The following is a 26,501-nucleotide window of genomic DNA, read 5'->3' as shown; positions in this document are numbered from 1 at the left end:
GAAACATTGTATAATGATTCATCTTTAATTAAAGGGATTTCAGAGTTTACTTTAATGGGAATTAAGTGTCTTTAATGATATTGTTTTTAGCACTATCTTTAGCTCCCAGGCTAGATGAGAAATGGAAGCCTGTTTTACTGCAGCAGTCCAGCATTGTTTAGTTCTCCAGGCGTGGTAAAGGCATTTGCACATAAAGCTTCCAAATCCACATTATAGAAATCTAATTCCTTCGAATTCCAGATAGAAGACATAAACCAAATTTGGCTTCTAAAAGTGTGAGGTATACAAGATGTTTGGTGTGGAAAATACTCATATTGTTTCTCATTTCCAAAGCCTCTGTTATTGTTTACTTGTTCCTGCGGCCCTGAAATCCAGTTCAGGAAATATTCCATTTCATATTCAAGGTTTCACAGAGTTTGTTTCCTCATTTGAAATAACAACTGTTTACAAGTAAATAAATATCATAATTATCAATCGATGCCAAATGAAGCTATGAAGCACCTGTGGGATGGCAGGTGACCCTCTGCCCCCCATTTTGCCCCTAAGAACTTGTTGTAGAGTGTTTGAATTGCATTCATGCTGTAAGTGTGTCATCATATCTCTGCAATGTTTCAACAGCATTGTAAGAATCTCTCTATTGATCATACTTTCCATGTAGTGCTGAGATGAAGCCTTTTACCTCGGGCTGCTTCTGGGATTTTGTTCCACGTTACTTGCTCACTCTAACTTGGTGGTGAATTTGTCTGTGCTACTTTAGTTTTTAAGTAAACTAAGTACAAATACAAATTTAAAGGTCAAGTGTGCTGTTTTTTTGTTTGTTTTTTTTTCAGATGTTAAAGTACTATTCCCATTTTATGTTGAGTTGATGAAAAACTAATAATTAAATCAATCATAAAAAAGTAAAATTAAAATAAATCATTAAAAAATGTAAATACATTTTTAAAAATGTAAAAAAAACAAACAAAAAAAAAACTAAATATTAAAAAAAAAAAAATGAAATTTAAATATATTTTATTTGTTTACCTGCATGTCATGTGGCAATAAATGACATCAAAGAAATGTAAACATGCAAATCTTTTGCTAAATTAATGCAATATTGACATCTCAGGGGTTATTTCAAGTAAATATTTTAGGTGAAAGGGCTTCATCTGACTACAACATTTGTGAATCCCTGTCTTATAGGATGACTTCTCACAGAGTGTAAACACCCTGTGGTGCTTTCAAAACATTGCTCTGTATGATATGTACATATCTAGCTTGACTAAAAGGCATTTGGGCTGGACTACCTATAAAAAATATATATATTTAGTGGGGAATTGACTGTTTTATGTGCATACTTTACAAATTCATCCTAGTGCCTGATGCATTTTTCTGACAAAACTGCTTTTTATCATTCTGGCAAGCTCTAAGCAGATTGGCTGATTATACACGACTGGGAGTATGGGCATACAAGGATTTTAACAGTCCATTTAAAAACAAAGTTGTCTTTTGTACTGGAAATGGAAAGTTCTCATGTTTATTGGCATCAAATCTTTGAAAGTAGATTTTTGTTTAGTAGACAACTAGTAGCATTATTAACACAAAAGAACATATTTTTAAACATTTTCTTGCTACAATGATAATGAGGTTCAATATTTTGGTCTCCACTGACTTTCACTGTATGGACAAAAAATTCTTTTGTGTTCCACTGAAGACATAAACATCGCGGAAATAAATTCTACTGGCCCTTGTCATGTGATGACAAATAATGATTCTATTCTGTTCTATTCACGGAGTTTGGAATCTCAGAGTCAGGGCCGCCCTCCGCCTTCCATCCCTTGTGCACACTCACAATAGTGCTTCTTCAGTAGTGAACTCAGCAGGGCGCACTTATCAGATCTCTTCCCCCACATGACTTCCTCTTTTCCCCTCTGGTTTGAAATCTCCTACTGTTCACCCTCGTAATTCCCCCTCTGATAACTTAGTCTTGTCTCATTTGATCTCATACACATATAGATCAGTAGCATGCACTTGCCTTCTGAAATGAGGGGGCTTTCCTTTCAGGAGGTCTCTTCTTGATTTGTTTTTTGTTTTTTTTTTCATGTGCCATCCAGTGTTTAAATGCTTTCCTGGTTAAAGGTTAATGAAACACCTTTTACAGTAAGTTGCATTATCAACAAGCAACTAATACCATACTATTGTTTTATGTTTATATGAACATGCTATTTTATGGAAGTTTGAGATCATTAAGACTTTTTTGGGATCAGTAAGTTTTATTCAACAAGAAGGATGCATTAAAGGTGCTCTATGTAAGTTTTTGACTGTACTAAAGTATAAAAATACTATAATATGTTTGCAGATATTTATTAAACATGCTGAGTTCACTTACTCGTTTCTCTGAAAACCCATGCTACAGCCAGTTATTTTACTTTGAAATTTGCATTCCGTGTCGGAATTTCTGTTTTTGTTTTGGTCTGTGCAAGACCGCACGTTGCCAATTTACCCAATAGTATTTCGCCACCCTGGGTTGCCAGTTGGCGGAAAACTAATGCAGCGAATTGCAACCATGGAAGCCAGTGAACAAACTGGGTCAGAGATCAGAGATTCTACCCAACCTAAAAAGCCTCAGCATCCATCTAAAAATCTCTATGAACGGGAGCATATTAAAACGCGATATCAACTTATCATGATCAATAAATCAACTAATTATCTTACAGTGTGTAAGTCTCCTCACCTTTCATCGACAATTGAGCTTGCTCCTGTTGCGTGTCCTCAAACTGGCAACCCGTTAGTGACAGTGAAGCATCACAGGAAATGGTGTAAATGGGGTCTAAAATGTTTTGAGCTTGTCCACTTTCTACCACTTCCAGAGGTAGTCGAAAACCCATTCAACCAGATTGCTTTCATAGTGTAGACGCTCATGTGGTCGAATGTATTTGAACAGCCACAAAAAACCGAATATTCTCTGCCTACTGATATAATGCGTAAACATTATGGGAAGCGCACTAGCCAGATGGGATTTAAACTTTGTAGTCCCAAGTTTGAAAATGAAAAATGTACCAAGCACAATGTGCTCTCACCATTGCTGATTTCTAACAAACACTCACTGCATTTGACATTGTCTTGCGGCTATCAGAGCAGAAACTAAAGCTGCTGCTCTCCGTATGTTTTTCCGGTCACGTTCATATGTAAATTGTGCAAGCTTATTTTATTCATTAGATCAAAAGATCTGAAAATACCCATACATTTACCCACCCATAGACCCTCCCCTTGAAGAAATCAGGACAGAAGAGGTTGAACGTGGAAAAAAGAGATGAATTAAAACACTAGGTGTAAACGGGAATGTATCTCCCTGGTCTACTTGTGATCTGATCGAACAATGCGCATCTTAATACCAGGTGTAAACAGGGCCTATAAGTAATTTTGCAACTACATATCAACTAACTCTGATTAATTTGCAGCTACATGTCAACTAACTCTCATTAGAGTATTAGTAGACTGTTTAGTTAGAGTTAGGCTTAGTAGAATAAGTTGACATGTACTTGCAAAGTTACTTATACTCAGTAAAATGTTTGTTGGGGGATCATCAAAATAAAGTGATAGCAGATATTAAGCAGACAGTCTACCGACTGGTAGACATGCAGATGCAACTTATAGTTTGTAGAATGTCTAAAGTGGATTATCCAAATAAAGTGTAATGAAAAACATTTTTAAAAAAATCTTACTGACCTCAAACTTTTAACTAGTAGTGTCTTGAAACACTAGTAGTGTTTTAACTAGTAAACTAGTTATCAAATCTTGATTTTTCGATTAGATTCAGACATGACAAAAAGTGGTAATGTTCAAGTGGGTGAGTTGTTTAGTGATTACTTTGTCTATTTCCTCCAGTTCGGTTGATTTGGGGACATGATAGGTGGACATTATTGCACTAACAAGGAAATCAACCAGTCGCAGATCTCAAATGACTATCAAATGTTTTGCCATTCCCACCTCACATTTATGCTTTGGGATCTTAATGTGATCTCAAGGAAGGCAAAAGAGATGTTGCAGCCTTCTGAAAACTTGCCCACTGGTGTCACTTCTGTTATTTCCAAGAAATGAGAGGTTTATACATTATTCAGTCACATATTTTGTGATATTTGTTGTATTTTGGTTATATTTGTTATATTGGGCCTCCTTAGAGAAAACGCCACTGATATAGATACACAAACGCACACATACAGCACACCCCTTGCATGCTAATACAACATCAAGGCTTCCACCCACAGTAAAGACTCAAGGACACACTTCTGCACTTTCATGCACACTGTTTCACACTGAGAAGCACACAATTGCTGATGTGTTTCTCTTTCAATCTGTGGCGTAAATGACAGTAGGCCACCTTTTCACTCTATGAATTGTTTGTGCAGAAGGACAGTGTTAGGATACAGTTCCACCTTTACAGTACCATAACAAGAATATATTAATCTCTATTGCAGCAGAGGTTTTATGTCGGTACTGTAGCAAACAGCACTCTGCAGTCATCAAACTGGCCTTCGGGCTAATTCGAAGACTTGCACGACATCGACACATGGCTGTACTCTGGAAATATGCAATTTACATCACACTGGATGAAGTATCTAAAGGTACAATGTCCTTGGGCCTACGCGTGGGCTAATGCTAGCATAAAACCTTATTTACCAATGAAGCTCGTTGCCATTAGTGTGCATTATGACAAAATAAGTCTTGTGTGAAGTCTTATTACCGGAGGCACGCTGGAGTGGTTACACTAATGAAAGCGATTCATATTTTGTGTGCACAGGTAAGCGTGTATGTGCATATTGTTATACCAGATTCTAATATCTCACTTTTTTTTTTTTTTTTATTTGGAGCTCAAGTAAATGTCCATTTTTTTCAGTCTCTGCTGTTAAAAAAGAAGGAAACTGAAGCAAATATTAACGGGATATTTGTTAGTATCATGGATCTGAATTGCAGACACAAACTGACATTAAATGCACATGGAGAGCATCAATGAAGGTCAGTTTGCATTGCTTGACTGCATTTGTAGACGGGTTAGTCTATATTTAGTGATCCTATGTTGATCATAACTCACAATAAAGAGAGTAGACAATGCTTTAGCATGCCATAGCATGCTTCCCAATGGATACATTGAATAAATGACGTTTCTATTTTTAATATTTGCCATACACGTAATTTATGCACACTGTAGATATAAGCAGAGGTTTTAGTGCTTCAGGGTGGAAGTACTTAAATATGCATTAAGGAGGTTTTGAGATGTTCATAGATCAGCGCTGCTTCACCTTTTGAACTTCTAGATGAACCTGCTGTGAAGAAAGTTTTGGTTTAATTCACAAAACCTTCTGTTTGAGATCAGCACATCTTCACCTTTGACCTTGTTCATAATTAATCTGGCTATCCAAATAATTTGATTTCATAAACTTAGTATATTAACACTTGCAAAGAGTTCTTTTATTAACTTTCCTTAGGTTGCCCCCAAGTATGCACTGAGAAAAGAATCATCATAATTTGCTTTAATTGCCATGTTTTGAATTGCAAATCAGCTCTTTTTTCTTAGATATCTTCGATCAAATACTAATGAGGTTCTTATTTACACAAAATATAATTTCCTTTCTCCCATGTGGAGTTGATGTATCTCAGATTCTCAGTGCACAAAAAGGTGTTTAGGTTAGAATTTGCATAAGGGCAGAATGTCTTGTTCTCTTCATATCAACTCCCCCATCCTCCCTTCATCCCCAACTCCTTCTCTGCTCGTCTTTATACAACAAGATTTGCTGAACGATGTCATGAATGAGAAGTGAGCCCAGTTGCCATAGCAACAAGCCATTTTACCTCCGACCGGCAACATATATTACAATGCAGAACAAAACGAGGCAAAAGTACTTTCGATGAGAGCAGGTGAATAGGGATGTTTTTACACTGTGTTATACTTGAATCGCAAAGACAGTTGTTATTTAGTGAGCACACACCTTCTTGTGTAACCAGCAAGTTCCAGTGCCGCTAGAGAGATAATTTGACCTTTCCTTTTATTCATAAGAAAATGTGAGTGCTGATGTAGCAGTGCTGTAGAAGATCATGTAGATTTTCATTCAGTTTTACTATGAATTTTAGTTCTGATATTCTTAGTGGAGTTTGTTTTTCCTGTGTTCACCACTGGATTACTGGGGCAGTTCCTCTTAAAAGGTTAACACTGATGTGTGTGTGTGTGTGTGTGTGTGTGTGTGTGTGTGTGTGTGTGTGTGTGTGTGTGTGTGTGTGTGTGTGTTTTTTTTTTCTCAAATTAACCTTGCATTTTGAGGATAATGTTTCTCTGTTTCTCTGACCAGAAGAAGAGGCCTGTATTCATCTCTCTGATGATGGTATTTGAATAAAGGTCATGTTCAGAGGAAAGGAAATGTCAGGTTTGTATGTAATGCAGAATAGCCAAAAATGCCTTAAAGTGTGCAGTGTGCTCAAATGCAAGTCTCCTAATTGTGCTTGGTTTGATTCGTAATCAAAATTCATTGCCAAACTGCAACAAACCCAAGATTTACCGAAAGGGGAAATATATACACGGTTCAGAGCACAGATGGTTTACTGAGAAACCAGGAGGGAAACTGTATTTGAAATTCTTAAGCCATTATAATGAGAAGCAGATGAAAATTACATTATAAAAATATAATAATGCTTCTCTCACGAGTGACCCCAGAGAAAGCCTTTGGCGTTGAGCCTCTGCTGATTGTGAAACTTTGCGCTTTCCTTCTGCTGTTGGCAGCTTTGCCTCGCGTCTCAGGGTAGTGTTGTGATGAACCCTGTCGCGATGTGTATCCTCACAAAATAGATTACCAGAGAAGTATCAAATGCTGTGCCATTTTGCCAGTACTGTAGGTGTACATTTAAAGGGATAGTTCAGCTAATAATTAAATTCTGTCACTATTTATACCAAAGCTATGTGATTTTCTTTCTTTTGTAGAAATCAGAAGATTTTAAGTCAAATGTTCATTCTGTTCAGTGACTATAGAAAGGAGATCTCTGGCAGATGTTAAGGGCCCTATTTTAACAATGTAAGCACATGGTCTAAAGCGCATGGCGCATGTGCACTTAGAGCGTGTGCAAATCCACTTTTGCTAGTTTAACGACGGGAAAAATGGTCAGCGCGGCAGGCGCATGGTCCAAAATGGTTGTCCCATTCTGGGTGTGTTTTGGGCGTAACGTACAATAAACCAATCAGAGTCTCATCTCCCATTCCCTTTAAAAGCCAGTTGGCTCACGCCATGGCAGATTCGCTGTTTACATGGTGGAATTTGCAAGCGGAAAAACTGGCTTCTCTAGCTAAGAAACGTGCACGAGGTTAAAGCGCACCAGAAGACCATCTACAGAACAAGCCGGATTCCACCAAAGCATTCTCATCTTTATGCACACAATAATAATATTTTACATTGTAATCCTTTTATTTTTAATATTTGGCGTGTTTGTGTGCTGCTGCACGTCCCTGTGTGTGTAATAAGCAGAGTGTACACGCATTGTGCACCTGCCTATAGGCGCATATTACTAACGCGCTCTTTAAATTAAAAAAAAAATTGCGGCATTGACTTTACACCAGGTTTCCGTTGGTCAATGGAGCAGTCTATTTCAGTTGCTTCAAAATAGCAACGCGCCAACAATGCACCTGAACAAACCTTGCACACGAGCAATCCTTGCGCAAATGCATTTACTATTTAAACAACATGGCACAGGACGTGAAAATGATAGCTGTGTCGGGCTGAAACTGCACCTGCCGCCGCATTGCGGCGGGTATATGATATGTGCTTAGTGAAATTTGCTTTGTCAAAAGTGGTTAGAAGACATCATTGTCAAACCTGCATTCATATTAATGTGCCAGATTTGAACATATGCAATATAGTGTGATTGGTTAGCTACTGCAAAAGAAAAGATTATCAGCAATTAATTATTTACATGTTCATCTTTTCATCACATAAAGCTGTGATATAACTTCAGAAGATGTAAAATATAGTGTCTGTAATTTATACAAATCTACCGTTTTGATGTTTTTGAAAAAAGTCTCATGCACACCAAGGCTGCATTTAATGGATAAAAAATACAGTGAACGTATTGTAAAATATTATTACAATTTAAAATAACTGTTTGAATATATTTTAAAATGTAATTTATTCCTGTGATGTTAAAGCTAAATTTTCAGCAGCCATTACTTCAGTCTTCAGTGTCACATGATCCTTCAGAAATTGTCCTAATATGCTGATTTGGTGCTCTAGAATCAGTTGTGCCATTTAATATTTTTGTGGAAAATGTGCTAATATTTTTCAAGAAGAAAAGTATTAATTTCTTTTCAAAAATAAAATAAAATCTTACTGACCCCAAACTTTTAAATGGTAGTGTATGAGTTGTCATTTTGTTTGTTTTTTGGAGCTTGACAACCCCTGGTCATCATTCACTTAAGTTATATGGAAAAAGAGCAGTGTGAACATTCTGCCTTACAAGTTTGGAATGATATGAGGTTGAGTAAATAATGAATAAAATGATGAAAATATTAATTTTATTATGAGCTATTTATTTGAATCATGGCATATAACAGTTAAAAAAAGTATGAAACTGAGCATAATTTTAGTTAGTATTGACATTCTGTGGCAAGAATGGGAATTTTTCTCATGTATACAGTCAGCCAAGGTCACTTTCTTGGATCACAATAGATTTTCACATTCCACAGACTTAAGTTGGGTATTATATCAGTGGCACCAAATTTTAAGTATTTCGTCAGAGCTGGTTGGTTCTACAAGGTTGTTTTGTGAGCCCGTGTGTGCTCTCTGCCCCGGTGCTCTTCACACTCTCCTTCAATGTGAGGGCTGGGCGCTTCAATATTGGCCTCTCACATCCACAACAAGGTTTAGAGTGTCTTGCTCAAGGATGTGTTAAGATTTGAGTGCTGTGTTGGAAGAAACAGATGGTCCCTGGAGCTGTGCACACCAAACCACATGAAAAAAGCAAAAGCGTTTCAGTTCTTTAATGAAATCGTACCCAAATGTGGTGTTGAAGGATACTCCATGTCAAGTGTTTAGTGCTAGTGTAAAAAAAAAAAAAAAAAAAAAAAAATCTGGACGTTGGGTTGTTCTTGTCTTGTTTGGAGTAAGTGAAGAGTCATTTGAAAATGATCTTCTGTGATTCTCTTCAGTGGGGTTTAATTGCGTTTTGGCTTTAGCTGCTTTACATAGATAAGATCAAATGCTGCTGAAAGCCATCTGTGATGATATCCCTTATGAATGTATTGATTTTTTTTTCTCTTTTTAAAAAGAGTTTTTAAAGAGAGACTTTGAAATAAGCAGTTGTTGTATGATGCATTGCAAAAGTAAAGTGCTTCGGGGGAAGAACGGTCTATCTTTCCTTATATATGCCTTCACCGATGCTTTTCTCCTCTACAAGATCTGCAGGCATGGAATTAGAAATCTCACAGAAGCAATAAACAGTAATTGGATTTGGCGATGGAAATCTCGTTACCAGGAGAGAGAGACCCTGATGGGAACACTGGCAACTTCTCAGGGCTATTGCTGCCACCCTCCCCTCCTCTCTCTCGCCCCACTGATTTAACCAATCATCTTGTATTTGAATCCAGCGAGACCCACGGTGACGAGGCTGACTGCCGAGGGAGTCTGTGTACGGCTGTCAGTCAGCAAAGCTCTGAGACCGTATTCTTGCGGCCAAGATTAACAGCCACCGCACAGTGTTCTCCCATCAATGTGCATTTACAGCTTCTCACATGGAAAAAGTTCAAGTTTGCAAATTTTTACAAATTAATCTGACCAACTGTGCACACCATGGCCAAAAGATCACCACAATCCATGCAAACAGAAAATAATTAGTGACCCGTAGTAATGATAATCCTAATAATGACCCTTCTGTCATTGCTTGGACAAACAGCCAGTTTGAAACACATTGCAGTTCCATGTGGTGCTGGATTTAAAGGGTTAGTTCACCCAAAAATGAAAATAATGCCATTTATTACTCACCCTCATGTCGTTCTACACCCGTAAGACCTTCGTTCATCTTCAGAACACAAATTAAGATATTTTTGATTAAATCCGATGGCTCAGCGAGGCCTCCATTGACAGCAATGCCACTGAAAATCTCAAGATCCATAAAGGTACTAAAAACATATTTAAAACAGTTCATGTGAGTTCAGTGGTTCTACCTTAATATTATAAAGCGACGAGAATACTTTTTGTGCCCCAGAAAAACAAAATAACTACTTTTCAACAATATCTCGTGATGGCCGATTTCAAAACACTGCTTCGGAGCTTTACGATTCTTTTGTTTCTAATCAGTGATTCGGATCTTCTATCAAACGGCTAAACTGCTGAAATCACGTGACTTTGGTGCTCCGAACCACTGATTCGATTCGTAAAGCTCCAAAGCAGTGTTTTGAAATCGGCCATCATGAGATATTGTTGAAAAGTCGTTATTTTGTTTTTCTGGGGCACAAAAAGTATTCTTGTCGCTTTAGAACGTTAAGGTAGAACCACTGAACTCACATGAACTGTTTTAAATGCTTTTAAATGTTTTTAGTACCTTTATGGATCTTGAGATTTTCAGTGGCATTGCTGTCAATGCAGGCCTCACTGAGCCATCGGATTTAATCAAAAATATCTTAATTTGTGTTCCGAAGATGAATGAAGGTCTTACGGGTGTAGAACGACATGAGGGTGAGTAATAAATGGCATTATTTTCATTTTTGGGTGAACTAACCCTTTAAGCCAATATCATGTAAAAAATGGACCCTATTTACTCCAACAAACTAGCTGCATTCTTGTATGTAATGTCCACTTTTCACAATCCAAAAAATTTTTGAAGGATAAGGCAACATTTTTTCATTTTTTATCTTTTTTCACTCAACACATATTTTGCAAAAGTTTGGGCTTGCTAAGATTTTTGTTTTTGAAAGAAGTCTCTTATGTTCACCAAGACTGCATTTGATTGAAAAGACAGCACAGTAATATTGTGGAATACTATTACAATTAAAAAAAAAAAAAAAAAAAAAAATTTCTATTTAACTAGCCTAGATTTTAAAATGTATTTTTATTCCTGTGATGGCAAAGCTGAATGTTCAGCAGCCATTACTCCACTCTTCAGGGTCACATGATCCTTCAGAAATCATTCTGATATGCTGATTTGCTGCTCAAAAAGCATTTCTTCTTATTATCAAAGTAAAAAAAAAAAAAAAAAAAGTTGAAAGTTTGTAATAGTTTTTTTTTTTTTTTTTAACAATGTAAATGTCTGTACTGCCACTTTCAATCAATTTAATGCATCCTTGCTGAACGAAAATATTTATTTCGGGGGGGGCGGTTTATTTAAAATGAAAGTTTTGAACGGTTCGTTTATGCTAGATTATGGAAGCAAAATGGGTTTTAATCATCATTTTATGTTGAGTTGACACTCACAGTTTGTGTACTTTCCCCCAAAACAACCTTTTGTGTTTACCCTCACTGGAAATGGAAACTTTTAATCCTTATTTAATCCATATTTGTAATGAAAGATGTATGAGGTCTTTGAGTTGCTGAGTTGAAATGAGACTAGGCAAATGAAAGCCCAGAGTATCTCAAACACTTTCACAACTTTCAGATTCTCTGTTTGTGATTAGAACATTCATGTTGGTTTGTTTACTGCCCGGCAGTTCACTTCAGGAGATCCAAGGTTTCATAGGTTCTGGATTTTAATTAGATATGTCCTCTCATCTACCACCACAATAATGATAAGAGGCATCGGCTGAAATCCATTTATGCTTTCCTTCAAGCCCAAGCTAAAAGGAATGAATTGACTTCTTATAATATTGCAATAATTCAGCTTGCCGTAAAAAGTTAATTGAGAGGGTCAGGGAGCTAAAATGCCTTGTCAAAATCAATTAGCTGGCTCACATATCTCACTAAAAATTCAATAGTGTTTACTTTTTGCCCATTCAGGAACTTTTTGTGATTGTCACCTTATGCGTTTTCATTCTTCAGTGAAAAGCATCATTGTTTGAAAATGCCCTATCTGCTCTGTGTAGGTGTTTGTTTAGAGAATTTGGTTTAACTTAAAAAAAAAAAAAAAAAAAAAAGAGAGAGAGAGAGAAAAAGACTTTATATCATAATAGCTCTGTAAGACATTAAAATGGCCACAAAAAGAGAGGTGGTCAGACCTTTTCAATATTATCCACAGTGTGTTATATTATAATATTAGTGTGTTGAAATTATGTTTTTAATTAATACAGTACAGAAACATCAAATCAAGATGTATGGTTTTTGTTCCCTAGAGACTCTGTGTTATTAAAAGGACCTTTTGGAGGATCATTACTTACAGTGTGTGCTGGCTTGATGCTTAATCATAAGGTGTTGGAATAAAGAACCTGTAATTATGCTCTTTACCTCAGACCGGGCATCAGAGATGGTGGGAGCAGGAAATCCCAATAGAAGACAATATCCAGAAAGGAGAACTCCTCACCTACAACCTAACTGAACTCATTAAACCTGAGGCCTATCAGGTCCGCCTCACACCAATAACACGGTTTGGAGAGGGAGATTCAACAGAAAGGATCATTCACTACAGTGGTAAGAAAAAAAATATGTTTTATTATGGTCATGTTTGTTTTTACTGTTCTCAGTATTTCAATAGATGAAAGCACCATAGTATGATGGAGAACTTAGCTCTCTAAAATACTGTATGTTCAGAGGAAGTCTAGTACAGAGTCTCCAAATATAGTCGGGTCAAAAATAGGGGATGCACGATGCAGTATATTTGTACCATATTGGTTAAGATTCAATATTAAAGATTTTCTTTACCATCATCTAACCTTCACTTAAAGTTAGTATTTAAAAAAACACTAATAATTTAAAAACACTGTTAAATGTAATCTTTAGCAAATCTCAAAATGGATATCCATTTTTATACTGTGCTTTACGATGTTGTGATGCCAAAATTTATTTTTAGTATTTAAAGTGCCCCTATTATGCTGTTAAGCTCTATGCTTTATTATGCATAGTTATTATTATTCAGTATTCAGTATTATTGTGATCTCAGACTTTTGACAATATATAACTGCTCTTGGAGAACATAGATAATAAACCACGAATCATGTCAGTGTACTGATGAGCAAATACTGTCTGTGTACTGCCTGTTTTAAAATCAAGGTCACTTATTAAAAACATTTACATTTTCCCTTCATTTAAGTTCAGATGATTTGACAGCTCCAAACATTGTGCAAATGCTTTGTCTTTACACTGAGAAATGTAATTTTTGTTTTTAATATTTGTGTAAAAAGTCTGCTAATCCAACTAATAAACAGCAGAGGACATTTTAATTATTTTATTTATTTATTTTTTTTTTATGTAATAGAGACCTCTGCTGGCTGTCTACATGAAAAAATGCACATATTACTCATCTGTTGACATGCATTTTATTGCAACTGTTAAATTCTTTACTATTTCCCAAAATTAACCAGAGCTATAGATTGATCTTATGGTTTTGCTTTGTGCTTCTTAAAGAGGCCAGTCGAGACACAGGTAACGTATGTTAAGTCACCTAAACCCTACATCTGTGGTGCCTGAACCCCTTCCCTTCTTTACTGGAAAACCAATCATAACGTTGCAGCTTTATAACCTCACCAATGGCTGGATGCACACGGGCACATTCATTAACTGTGCACAGTGTTCTGTTATCGAGGTTGTGTGATATTAGAGACTTTAAAAGCTCTGTCATAATTTTAAGCCTTTGCTTATGGGTAGTGGACATAAAAACTGTGAAAAGTCGACGTGTCCCGAGGTGTGACATGCTAGACTCCATTCCAAACAGCACTGGGCTGTCGAGTTAATTCCCCCTCACTCTCTGTATGTCTTCTAAAAATAGGGATTTTCAAGAAAAGACCACCGTAGACTTGTACAGACCAGGTGCAATTACAGAAGCAGAGAAAAAAAATTCCCCAAAAAATCATTTAATCTTCCATTTGGTCATTATTTCATTTATTCTGCTCATAGTTTATTCAGCAGCTTTCCCATGTGATATGAAGCCCTATGGCTCTACACAGTCTTTGTGTCAGGTAATGGAAATACCAGTGCTAAAAAATTGAAAATGTCTCATTCCATAACATCTCCCTCACTGCTATTCCATTCCCCCTGAAGTCATTTTGCCACAGGGCTCATAGGAAAAGACCATCTGTATTGATGGGATGACTTTCACACCAGGAGCACTTCCATCAAAGAGTCCAGCTTTTGCCACTGTGACATTATGCATTTTAATTGGCTCAAATAGCCTGGAGAAGGTGATAGCACAATCACACCAGTCACAATCCATATCCCAGCTTTCACAATACACTGGAATTGAAGCTAAATGGTTGTGTAAATGGTTGAAGAAGCTCTCTGTGAGGGGATACCTTCTATTGGTTTGCTAAAACTGCACATTTACGTTTACATTTATGCATCTAGCAAATGCTAAAATCGAAACTGACATTGCATTCAAGGTATACATTTTTATTTCAGTTCATGGCCAATTGATTTTTAATGTTAAAGGAGATAGTTCACCCAAAAATGAAATTCTGTCATCATTAAATCATCCTCATTTCGTTCCTGACCTGTATGACTTTCTTTCTATTTAACATTTTTAAAACGTATATTTAACACCAAATACTTTTCCATGATAGAGTATTGGCTTTCCCATTCACACTACTTTAATGCTTTTACATTTTTTTTTTATTTCAACACACATTAAAGCTGCAGTCTGTAGTTTTGCCTCTTTATCGCCATCTCTGTTTGAAACCTGCAATTGCAGTTGTTTGCGGAATTATCATTTTTACGTGCATTGTGCCTCGACGCGACTCCTCAGCACGGATGAATCTAATGTTTGCTGTCAATCACCACATCGGTGTGGATACTGTACTTTGGAATCACAGATTGTAGTCTTTTCAACGGAAAATGTCATCTGAACAAGCAAGTAACGTGTCAGCCACTTTTGTTCTGACTGAGGGGAAAAAAGCATTACAGTAAATCGCGCTGCCAAAGGTGATTAAATCTAACGATCGCTTAGCTCGGATCACATCAAACAGTGCAAATTATTATTGTTATACTTTCTCAAATTGTTAATGTTAACAACATCAGCATTGTGTGACTATGTGTATTTAGTGTGTATTAGCGTTACCTATAGATCTAATCTCTAACATTAATTTGTCATACCATACAATCCGCCATCAAAATGATTATTTTTTGCAGCTGCTATGAGAAAAGGCTGTAAATGATCCGTCTTACATGTGATTTAGCCTACTAGCTGGGACTTGTTTACAGACGTGACACAATGACGCAGAGACAAACAGCGCCAATCTCAAATTTCCCACGGAAACCCACCAGTACCACCCAAATTATAAACATTATTACAAGCTTACCGTTGTGAATCGGGCTAAGGTAAGGAGATAGTTTTGAACACTGGCTGGTTATGTACATGCTGAAAAATTGATTTTGGATCATTTTTAACCCAAAAAAGTTACGGACAGCAGCTTTAATTTTATATAAAGCAGGATATTTTATCGGCATCCGTGAAGGTGAATATCACACTACTTGTTTACCTAAAATGATAGTGTGAACATTATTTTGATCTGAGATTTTTTTGAATAGAGAGATTTTAAATTGCATGAGAAAGAGGAAGTGACCCCCTTTTGGGTTTGATGAACCAAGTTCAGAACATTTTTTTGTTTTTCACAATCCCAGAAGCACAAAGCACTTTTATGTTTACATGGAAGATGTTTTAATCCACAGTGATTTACATTGCATTCAAGGTATACATTATTACAGTTCATGTGGAACACCAATGAATATTTAATGTTAAAGGGGTAGTGCACACACACAAAAAATGAAAATACTGTCATCATTTTTTTACCCATTTATTCATGTCATTCCAAATCTGAAACACAGTAAAAAAGTATATTTTGAAGAATGTCTCCGTTTCTTTTGTCAGTACAATGAACATCATTGGAATCCATTGTTGTTGACTTTCATTGTATGGACAAAAACAGTTGAAAAAGTCCAAAATATCTTATAGTCATACAGGTTTGGATTAACATGAGGGTGAGTAAATAATAAAGTTTTTTTTTTTTTTATGTATGTTTATTTTACTTTTTTCATTGAATGTTGAGATTTTATAAGAATGAAGCAGAATCAGCCATTTCCATGCCATTCCCCATTCCCCCTATTTTGGTGATTTTTATTGGAAATGCAAGCCATCGCAACTTGTGGCAAAGGTTGCAGTGTTTGTTAAGACTTTGAATGGCTGCTGTTCAAATTCGTGCATGGACAGTGCCAGACAAATTAACAAGCAACCAAGAAGAATTGATGGACTGTGTCATTTGGTGTCATTCTATAAAGCAGTTATTCAACACATAAACTTGCTGCTTGCCTGTAGATTGCTTTGGAAAGCCACCAATTGGCAGCTATTTATGAGCCTTTCAGAGAACACAAACAGGCTGAGAGGACAGTGCTAACAAGCTATTATAATTGTATTGTCAAACAGTTAGTACACCTCACCACGACTTTCCTATGTTATTAGCTTGTCATAAATGGCATTATTTCTTTGTTTAGTTGTTTACTGCTGATAATATTAATAATAATAATGATTGACTACAGGTCATTTAAATGCTAATGTAAGTCAATGCAAGCATTGTAGCAAAATGGATGAATATGAAATATGCTGATGAGGATGCATGTATGATTCTACTCATTAATTTTCATAGGCCTTTGACTATGTGTGCGATGCATTACTTGGACTCAGTGATAACATATTGTTTCTAAAATGCCTTCGGGTTTTGTATGGGTATCATAAAACCCAGTTTCTATGATAAGACAACATGGTGTGTATCTAGCCTGAATTGCATTACTGCAATTTATTGCTCAGCTCTGTACATTTATGTTGTTATCTGGCTTTGTTCAAATAAAAGGCCTGGATATGGTAGGATTTCACCTTAAAGCTTGCCTCTGAGTAGGGCGGCTGTGAATCCTCTCTGAGTGGGAGATATACTGGGTCTAATTGCCTGTGTGTTTAATGATGTTGACGTTTTGCCTTTGCCTCCTGCTCCAATAGCTCTAATTGTACTTTTACAGGGATGAAGGAAAAGGGAAAGAACATGGAGCCCATCAATTTAGAGAGTGTGTTAATGCTGCACGTGTTTCCAAATATGCAACATCTGTTTGGTTTAACCACAGCAGGCCTCTCCCCTCCTTACCCCATTTAGAAACAGCTGGGTGGTTTTATAGGAAGGGAACTGTAACCTTCATGGAATAATTAGTTTCTAAATTGAAATTTCGCAATAGGAAAAAACGGCTAGTCTTGAATAGTTAACATGGAATGTGATCAATTCACATGTGACAGATATATTGATTGTGCTATTTATCAGTAATGTAGTTGTTTAGCGATAACAAAGATATGTGCGCTTCACTAAACTTAAGTGTTTCACAAGTTTAAATATATTAATTCAAAATAATTTCTATTTTATTCTATTGATAAGAATCCTATTAAATAATTATGGTATTATCTGTAATTGTATTGATTCTTTTATTCTATTGAAATTTTTTTTTTTCATGTGATTATGGTGTATTTCTGTAAGTATTTTAAAAGAGTATGTTCAATGCTATACAGTCATTTTAATATTTTTTTTTTTTTAAATTATAAAAAAATATACATTTTTTAAATGTATAAAAAAAAACTACAGTAAAAAATTATTTTCATGATTTATCACAACATGTTTTCTTTTGTCAAATCAACTTCAGATAACATAATATTTTGAGTTTCTGTTGATTAAATCAATCACCTTCATTGTATTAACTCAAAATTTTAATTTCAATGAACTTAACATTTTAAGACAACCAGGCAACTTACTTTTTTAAGTTAAACCAACCATTCTTTTTTTACAGTGTAGATATTTTTACATGATTAAGCATTTATTGGCTTTCCCATTCAGATTAGATTTTTTTTTTAATATTAATAGAGTCGTTTTAAATGGCATAAGGAAGCGGAAGTGACATCAGGTTTTTTTTATGGGCCAAGTTTTTTTTTTCATGCTTGATAAGACTCATCAAACATAACATATCCACCCCATTACATTAAACAAGACAGGAAAAAACAAATATTTTTTTAATAAATGTATTTATTTTTACTAATACTAACACATTTTTACTAATAATTCTATCATTGACTCTTAAGTATTAATGATCCGAAAAAATAACCTTGATAACATGGAGAGCAGCAGCCATTTTGGTTTAACGTTCCACCCCATTTCCTCCCTCATTCTCTTAATGTCCAAACATGTGGATTTTTATAAACTTGGCTTGAGATGCCAAAAGAAGTTTGTTAACACTTGTAGACATTCTATATCTGATAGAATGTTTCAAACCTTAACATAAATTTACTTCAAAAATCACCACCAAAATAGAAAAGGCATCTGTTTTAAGGAATGACTCACTAGCATTTTGTCTTCCTTGACAAAATCCTCTTTTCCCCTTGAGGCTGCAAATCCCATGACACTTCCCATCATTCACTCATTCATTCATTTGTAAATTCTGTGTATGTAAACAGACGTTTGATAATTGATTCCCCTTCTTTCCCCCTCCTGTCAACTTTTTACTTTTTCATTTGTATCATCAATTACGTGTGGAGCTGTTCCCCCTGCAGTTCACAAAGCAGACATTTACACTGACAACCCCTTGTGAACATCTGCTGTGTTTGAACGCTGTTGTGCTAATCTCTCTCATTATAGGAGCCTGATCAAATGCCAGAACCGATGCCACTTTTCCGTCCCAGAAGGCGACTGACACACTGTACTCATTTTACTGCTGGAACATCAATTTGAGACACTTATAAATTCTTCTGCTAAAGTTAGAGCCCTTGACAATATTATGTTTTCAAATATTTTTTGAGAGGATGACCATTGATTTTTTTTTTTTTCTTTTTTTTTTTTTCTACCCAACATAGAAATTCAAAGCTTAGTGTAATCACTGCTTCTGGAGAATCCAAACACATTTTTTGACTTAAACAGGATTGAGCAGGGGGAGTTTTTGTATTCTATTAAGGCATTGAACGTAGTTGGTTGAAATAGGGATCGGTTTCAGTCTCACTATCTTTTCCACACATGCCCTCTGAAACCTTTCTTCCACAATGCACCTTAACCCTCAATGAGGCTGCCTGGAAGCACATGGCTTTCTGCCGCACTCAGATAGGCTGCTTGTGAATGGAATGAAGAGAGATACAGGTCTTTATGGTTCACCTGAGCATTGCACAGCCCCATAGCGACCTCTCCCCACACAAACACCCCCTCCTGCACTGAAACGCTATTTCATTTCCCCTCTCTAAATGTGTGATACATGTAATGATGCCCAAAGCACTTTCTAAACACTTCTCTCCAAGGGCAAACTGCATTCTCCCCTCTCTGAGTCCCCTGCTGTTATTTATAATGGTTTATTAATAAACTATCTACTATAAGCCTATGCTTTTCACATGTATAACCTCTTCTTTTTTTTCTGTTTTACAGCACCGGTGAATCCTCATTGGAGTAAGTTTTTTTTTTTTTTTTTTTGTGAATTAGTAAAGGGGAATAAGATATATATATATATATATATATATATATATATATATATATATATAGCGTTTGCCTTTTGGTGTTTAGCATGAGTAAATGATCAACATAATCTCATTAATATTCATATGTATAGACATGTTTGGATAGACAGATCAACATCTATGATATTTTGATATGTATATAGACAGCTTCTGATGACCTTTTTATGTACACTAACATACGTTAAAATCTTTAAAATGTTTTTGAAAATAACTTTATAATGAACTACTAACTAATATTTTAAAATGTAATTTAACAGCGTTTTCATATTTGTTTAGTCATGCATCTGTTGATCATATACACTATTGTTAAAAAGTTTGAGGTCAGTAATTGTTTATGTTTTTGAATAAAAATGCCTTTGCTCAGCTAGGCTGCATTTATTTATTTTATCTGGTAATTTTTAGCAGCCATTACTTCAGAAATCATTCTAATATGCTGATTTGGTGCTTGAAACATTTTATTATTATCAATGTTAAAAACAGCTGCTTAATATTTTTGTGAAAATTGTGACACTTTTTTTAGGATTTTTTGATGAATAGAAAGTTCAGAAGAACAGCATTTATTTGAAATAGAAATCTTTTGCAACATTATAAATGACTTTACTGTCATTTTGATCAATATAAAGAGTTAGTTCACCCAAAAATGAAAATTCTGTCATTTATTACTCACCCTCATGTCGTTCCACCCGTAAGAGCTTCGTTCATCTTCAGAACACAAATTAAGATATTTTTGATAAAATCAGATGGCTCAGTGAGGCCTGCATCACCAGCAATAACACTCCCTTTTTCAATGTCCAGAAAGCTACTAAAGACATATTTAAAACAGTTCATGTGACTACAGTGGTTCATCTTTAATATTATAAAGCGACAAGAATACTTTTTGTGCGCCAAAAATAACAAAATTTTGTTATTTATTCCACAGTATCTAGTGATGGGCGATTCAGAGTGTGCATCAAACTGCCAAAGTCACGTGAACTATTGAAGTTTCAAAACACTTACGACGTAACAAAGCCTCATTTACTGAAATCATTTTGGCGCTCTGAACCACTGATTCGAAACAAATGATTCGTAAGCTTCGAAGCTTCATGAAGCAGTGTTTTGAAATCGCCTATCACTAGATATTGTTGAATAAAGTCGCTATTTTGTTATTTTTGGATGCAGGCCTTACTGAGCCATCGGATTTTGTCAAAAATATCTTAATTTGTGTTCCGAAGATGAATGAAGGTCTTACGGGTGTAGAATGACATGAGGGTGAGTAATTAATGACAGAAATTTCATTTTTGGGTGAACTAACCCTTTAAAGCATCCTTGCTGAATAAAAGTATTACTTTCTTTCAAAACAAAATCTTACTGACCTCAAACTATTGAACAGTAGTGTATGTATGAATGACTTGTGCAAATTATACAAATTTGAAAGCATATACATACAAATCCTATAAACTGTACTGCATATTAAATTCATGTTTGTTTGTTTTTGTTATTGTAATATGTGAAAATGAAATATGTTTAATGCCATCACATTTTTACCACAGTTAATGCCTTCATCAAATTTGCCATTTAAAGGATTCATTTCATCTGTGTAATTTCATAAATATTGTGACAGCACACACACCCACAAAATGGGTGTAACATTTAAATGTAGCCAACAGTTTTTGAGTTATAGTTCATAAATGTTGAACTCTGATGATGATAAATGCAGTCTTAAGAAAATGTGTAAAAATGTGTTTCTAAAAGATCATAAAAGAGCTTGTTTTAGATGTTCTTTATACATTAATTGATATTGTATATTTCAAGTGTCTAACTAATCATCCCAAGATGTATTTGTGTGCAAATATGTGATCACTCTAGAATTAATGAATTGTCTGATATAGCTTTTTAGATGCTCTTTCTGCACACTCTTCATTGTACTGTTTCTCTGCTGAAACATCTCTAGGTAAGTTTCACTGCGGCTTTGAAGAGGACACCATCTGTATGTTCACCCAAGATAAAACCGAAGAGTTTGATTGGACAAGACATAGCGCTGCCACCAGGGACACTAAATATACACCCAACACTGGACCCAGCAGCGACCGCACTGGCTCTAAACAAGGTATACTGCACATGTGCCACTAAGTATTAAATCAAATCCGCAAGTTAAATATAGATATAGATTTATAGCTACACCAAATTCAAACATCACAAGATTCAAATTTCCACAAATAAGTTAATGAATTGTCATTCATGAGTGGTATAGTGGATGTTGAGTAAAAAGTTATATCATCAGCAAAGTGAAGCTTGTGACTTTTAGAGAGAGGCTAATAGCATTAGCGTCCAAAGGCACTTTCAATTTCTCATGTTGCTAAAGGAGTGCACAAGCTGTCTTCTGATTGGGCAACGTTTAGAGGAAGATGCTCAGTGGGTTCCATTAGCTGCACTTTCAGAGAAATGGTGTCAGTCATTAAACTTGACATCGGATCATGACAGATCCGGTGTGCAACTGGATAATTTCCATGGGTCAACACATCACTAATGCAATCAGCTTGTCTAGTACTTTGGTAAAGTAGAGGAATTTGTAGAATGCAAGTCATAAGTTCAGAAAGAACGGTAGGGTGCTTATTTAATCTATATATCGAAGTGGGTTTTATAGTGGGTTAAGTGCTCAGGGATGATGTAAATTTGTAGGCCAACCCAGAAGTTAGCATCACCTCAATGTTATCAAGTACTTTTACACTGTTTCCGCGGGTTGTTGTTTTAGTCCATGGGTTAAACAATGGATGGAACTAGTGCTAAAATGTTATGTTTTTTCTGGGTTTTAGGACTCATTCTTGCAGCACTCTGCTAATATTTCAAATTAATGGATGTTTAAGGGCTTGACTTATGTAGAAAAAAAAAACAGGTTAATAGCTTTTCAAGTCACTCTGACCCAGTGTAAAAGGAAAGAAATCTGTCTTTTAAAAGGCTATGAGAAATGTGAATTGAAAAATCATTTGTCCTGTTCTATGGAGTCACTGAGGTCCTATTGATTATTCTTAGCCAGTGCTAGGTTCAATGGAGGTGTACTAAGGCTTGGAGAAAATATCAGTAGCCCCTCACTGCAGAACACACGGGTCCAGGGGGGGCGGAGATGGGTTAGGTTAAGGGAAATGTAAAGTGGGAGGAGTTGGATCCAGATCCAGGGGGCAGAGAGGGGTAGGTTTAGGGATATGTAAAGTGGGAGGAGTTGGATCTGGATCCATCCCCGCCCCCTGGATCTCGTGTTCTGAAAATATAGCCTGATAATTTAGCATGTGCTATCAGATTTTGATACCATACAATGTGCTTTTGATGCTATACAATTATAATTATTGTTCAATTTATTCTCTTGATTTGATGTATATGTATACACTATTTAAATGTTTGGGGTCAGTATGCTTTTTTTTTTTTTTTTTTTTTTTTTTAGCAACAATCAATTGAAATCAAAGTTTATTTATAGAGCACTTTATAAAAACAAGTGTTTACCAAAGTGCTGTACAAGCATAATCAGAATAAAATAATTTACAATATAAAAACATTGAACACTTAAAAAATTGTAAAACATAAAAAACAGTTCCCATTCTGTGTTAAACGCCAGAGTATAAAAGTAGGTTTTAAGACTTGATTTGAAAACAGAAAGTGTTTGGGCCTGCCTAACATGTAGAGGCAAATTATTCCAAAGTTTTGGGGCTGCGGCTGCAAAAGCACGGCCACCCCTGCTTTTCCGTCCAAGCCCCATTAAACTGATCAAAATTGACATGTACAAAGTTACTAAATATTTCATAAATATATAATGCTGTTCTTTTGAACTTCAAAGAATCACGGTTTATCACAGTTTCCAGAAACAAACATTTATCAACATTGATAGTGATGAAAAATGTTTCTTGTGCACCAAATATTGTGCACCATATTAGACTGATTTCTGAAGGATCATGTGACACTCAAGACTGGATTTATAGAATAAATCGCACTGTAAAATATATTCAAATAGAAAACAGTTCTTTTAAATTGTAATAATATTTCACAACATCCCGGTTTTTGCTGTATTTTTGTGCAGGTTTTTACATGTACATTGAGACCTCGCGACCACGTCTGGAGGGAGACAAGGCGCGACTGTTGACCCCGTCCTTCAATGTTGCCCCTAAAAATCCCTATGGGAATGTGGCCACCAACCCAATATACTGCTTCAGCTTCTACTACCACATGTATGGAAAGCATATAGGTGGGTTACTATTAGCACAATACATTGCAATGACTCCTGATGTGATCAACTGAAGGGAATGTATGCAGACTCATTTTAATTGTGTCTTCTAATTAGTGTTGATGAGCAGCCAGCTAACTCTGTACAGTCTGTTTGACATCACAAATCTACTGTTCAAATGAGTGCTTGATGACCAGGGCTGCGTTTCTCAAAAGCATTGTGAGCTAAGTTGATCGTAGAGACCATTGGTGGCAATGTTTCTACACTCTACTTAGTTACAATGCTTTTGGGAAACGCAGCCCTGGTCAGTCAGTGAGACAGACAGTGTCAGGCAGATATGGGCTGGAACATTCTCAGTGTCTCAAGTTGAAAACAAAGATGAACGGCTTTCGAGTTAGATATGTATTAAATATCAAAATATGGACAGGTTCTAAAATGTTTTATGTATGAACCTTTTTAATGTATGAATGGTATAAAAAAGCTTTAAAATCCTATGAGGTATATTGAATATTAAATTTATGGAATTGGGGTTGATTTTATTTCTCAAAAAAGTAATCTTTATGTCACGAGTTCAACTGTATCTATATCTATATCTACAACTTTATTTCTTTGTCACAGTTGCAGTTTCTTATAATTGTGATGTTATAAATTGCAGTGCGACTTGTATGTCAAAATGATACTATTTCTTATTATATTTTTTCTGATTTATGTATTTTAGATGCTATTTTACTTTACTAGGTGTAAACAGGCTTAATATAAATATACGTTTCTCATAATTCTGACTTTAAATCTCAGACTTTATATGTCAGAATTGCCCATTCTTTTCTCAAATCTTTTTGTGAATTTATACATCAAGTAAATTGTTTCTTATTTTAAACTTTATCTCATTAATAACAGATTTATTTTTATATATATATTATTTTTTACTCAGGCAGAAATGGGATTCTATATTTATAAGTTATTGTGCTAGTCAGAAAATTGCAGTGTACACTTTGGCCTTTTCTGGAATGGAAAAACCTGCTATTAAATGTTTCTAGTGGACTGTAAGTGCTGTAAATGACTTAATTTGTGCTCTGTGGTACACATACATTTCTATAGTTCCATTTTTTCATGCTCACTTTATGCTGCTGCAGTTGAGCTAGACATACAGTTGCACTTCTGGAGTAGCAATGACCTCCACAGCCCTGACAGACAAGCTTGTAACTGCAATTTTCTGCTTCACAAAGCTGTGTGCTTTTAGAATAGAAAGTGTGGGGCTAATTCCAACTCACCAGGGTGTTCTCTTCCTGGCTTTTGACACGTGGTCTCATTGCGCGTCTGGGGTTAAAAATCCATGTGCCCAACAAGATCTTCTGTCTGGCTGCACAGCAAAGAACCGAGACAACACGGTTAGATGGCTGTTTTGATATAAAAACCTACCCAAGTGGTTCTTAAGGTGCACTAAAATCAATTTTTGTGTATGTTGCACTAGCCTGTATTCCAGTCATCTTTGACTTGATACTGACACCTAGTGTTTTGGATGGACCGTAATGCAAATGTTTTCTGTTAAACATGCTATTGTAAACGATAAATTAGAGCAATATTCAGCTGGTGATGTGATCTCAAAATGATAGCCACCATTAAGTGACCTGCTTCACGTAAAATAAGTAGGCTACTATTAATTTATTTGTGTAAAATGTTTTAACGAGAGAAAGAATTACATTGTTAAAGAATGAAATAGCAACAAGGGTTTGTGTGTGTGTGTGTGTGTGTGTGTGTGTGTGTGTGTGTTGTTTTAATGTTCCACTCTTCTTCTTTTTTTACAGTGTTTTTCTCCAGAAAGTTTGTCTTAGCATTAATAGCATCACGTCTCTGTAGCAACAGTCTCATTGTCTCCTCATTTGCAAGGAAATGAAACATACCATTTGGCTAAATCCCAGACATCTGAGAAAGTAATACATCATAGATGTATTACCTTTCATCATAGAGTAGGGTAGAAGCCATTTTATATATGTATATATATATATATTAGTGTCATGTTCTGAACAGATTTATGATTGATTTCTCCTGAAGATGGAGATGAGTCAAGGTCTCTTCAAGGTCACTGAACCTTGCAGTTGCTATGTAACACAGAAGAAAGGTGTAAAAGGCATTATATAGTTAACTGGCATATTGCATATAATGACTTCTACTGACACTTAGTACATATGCCTTTTTTTTTTTTTCAAGGAACATTAAACGTGTATTTGAGGCAGAAGAGCCAGACAGGTCAGGATACATCTGTGTGGACCCTGAGCGGGAACCAAGGAGACCGCTGGAGGCAAGCCAGAGTTAACATCAATCCAACATCCTCTTTCCAGGTGCCTCTTTCTGTCTTCTTTTTGCTTGCATAACACCCAAAAAATAATATAAAAAAAAATTAATACAATTATATAATATTATAGGATATAAACTATGTGAATAATAATTCTATAACTTATAATATTATAATTTATGTTATTTAAAGGGGCTGTATGTAAGAATTTATATGTATTAATTGCTTTTTATATTGTCAATGTGTGAACAGCTTGTAATGAAACTTAAAAACAAGACCTTCCTCCAGCTTCCTAGGTAGTATGTAGCCAGTTTTTATTTTGTGAAGGACTTGGGCCGGTTTCGCCAGGAAAATCCTGAGGATGTGACTGTTACACACACTCCCAAGAGCCTCTCTTCTGTTCAATGACAC

General features: G+C 35.7%; 1 protein-coding gene across 2 annotated transcripts in view; it reads left to right on the top strand.

Annotated features, from left to right (window-relative positions):
- mdga2a (MAM domain containing glycosylphosphatidylinositol anchor 2a) overlaps positions 1-26,501 on the top strand; it is a 157,638-nt gene that overhangs the window by 124,274 nt on the left and 6,863 nt on the right. For both annotated transcript variants that reach the window (XM_051868285.1, XM_051868286.1), the window contains exons 11-15: positions 12,392-12,569; positions 19,520-19,540; positions 21,539-21,694; positions 23,654-23,818; positions 26,006-26,136. In XM_051868285.1, the coding sequence (XP_051724245.1) occupies positions 12,392-12,569; positions 19,520-19,540; positions 21,539-21,694; positions 23,654-23,818; positions 26,006-26,136 (651 nt within the window). The remainder of the gene's footprint in view (positions 1-12,391; positions 12,570-19,519; positions 19,541-21,538; positions 21,695-23,653; positions 23,819-26,005; positions 26,137-26,501) is intronic.

This window comes from Ctenopharyngodon idella, chromosome 17 (assembly GCF_019924925.1).
Source record: "Ctenopharyngodon idella isolate HZGC_01 chromosome 17, HZGC01, whole genome shotgun sequence".
Taxonomy (NCBI): Eukaryota; Metazoa; Chordata; class Actinopteri; order Cypriniformes; family Xenocyprididae; genus Ctenopharyngodon; species Ctenopharyngodon idella.
Note: the sequence above shows the minus strand (reverse complement) of the source record. Positions and strands in the feature narration are given on the sequence as shown.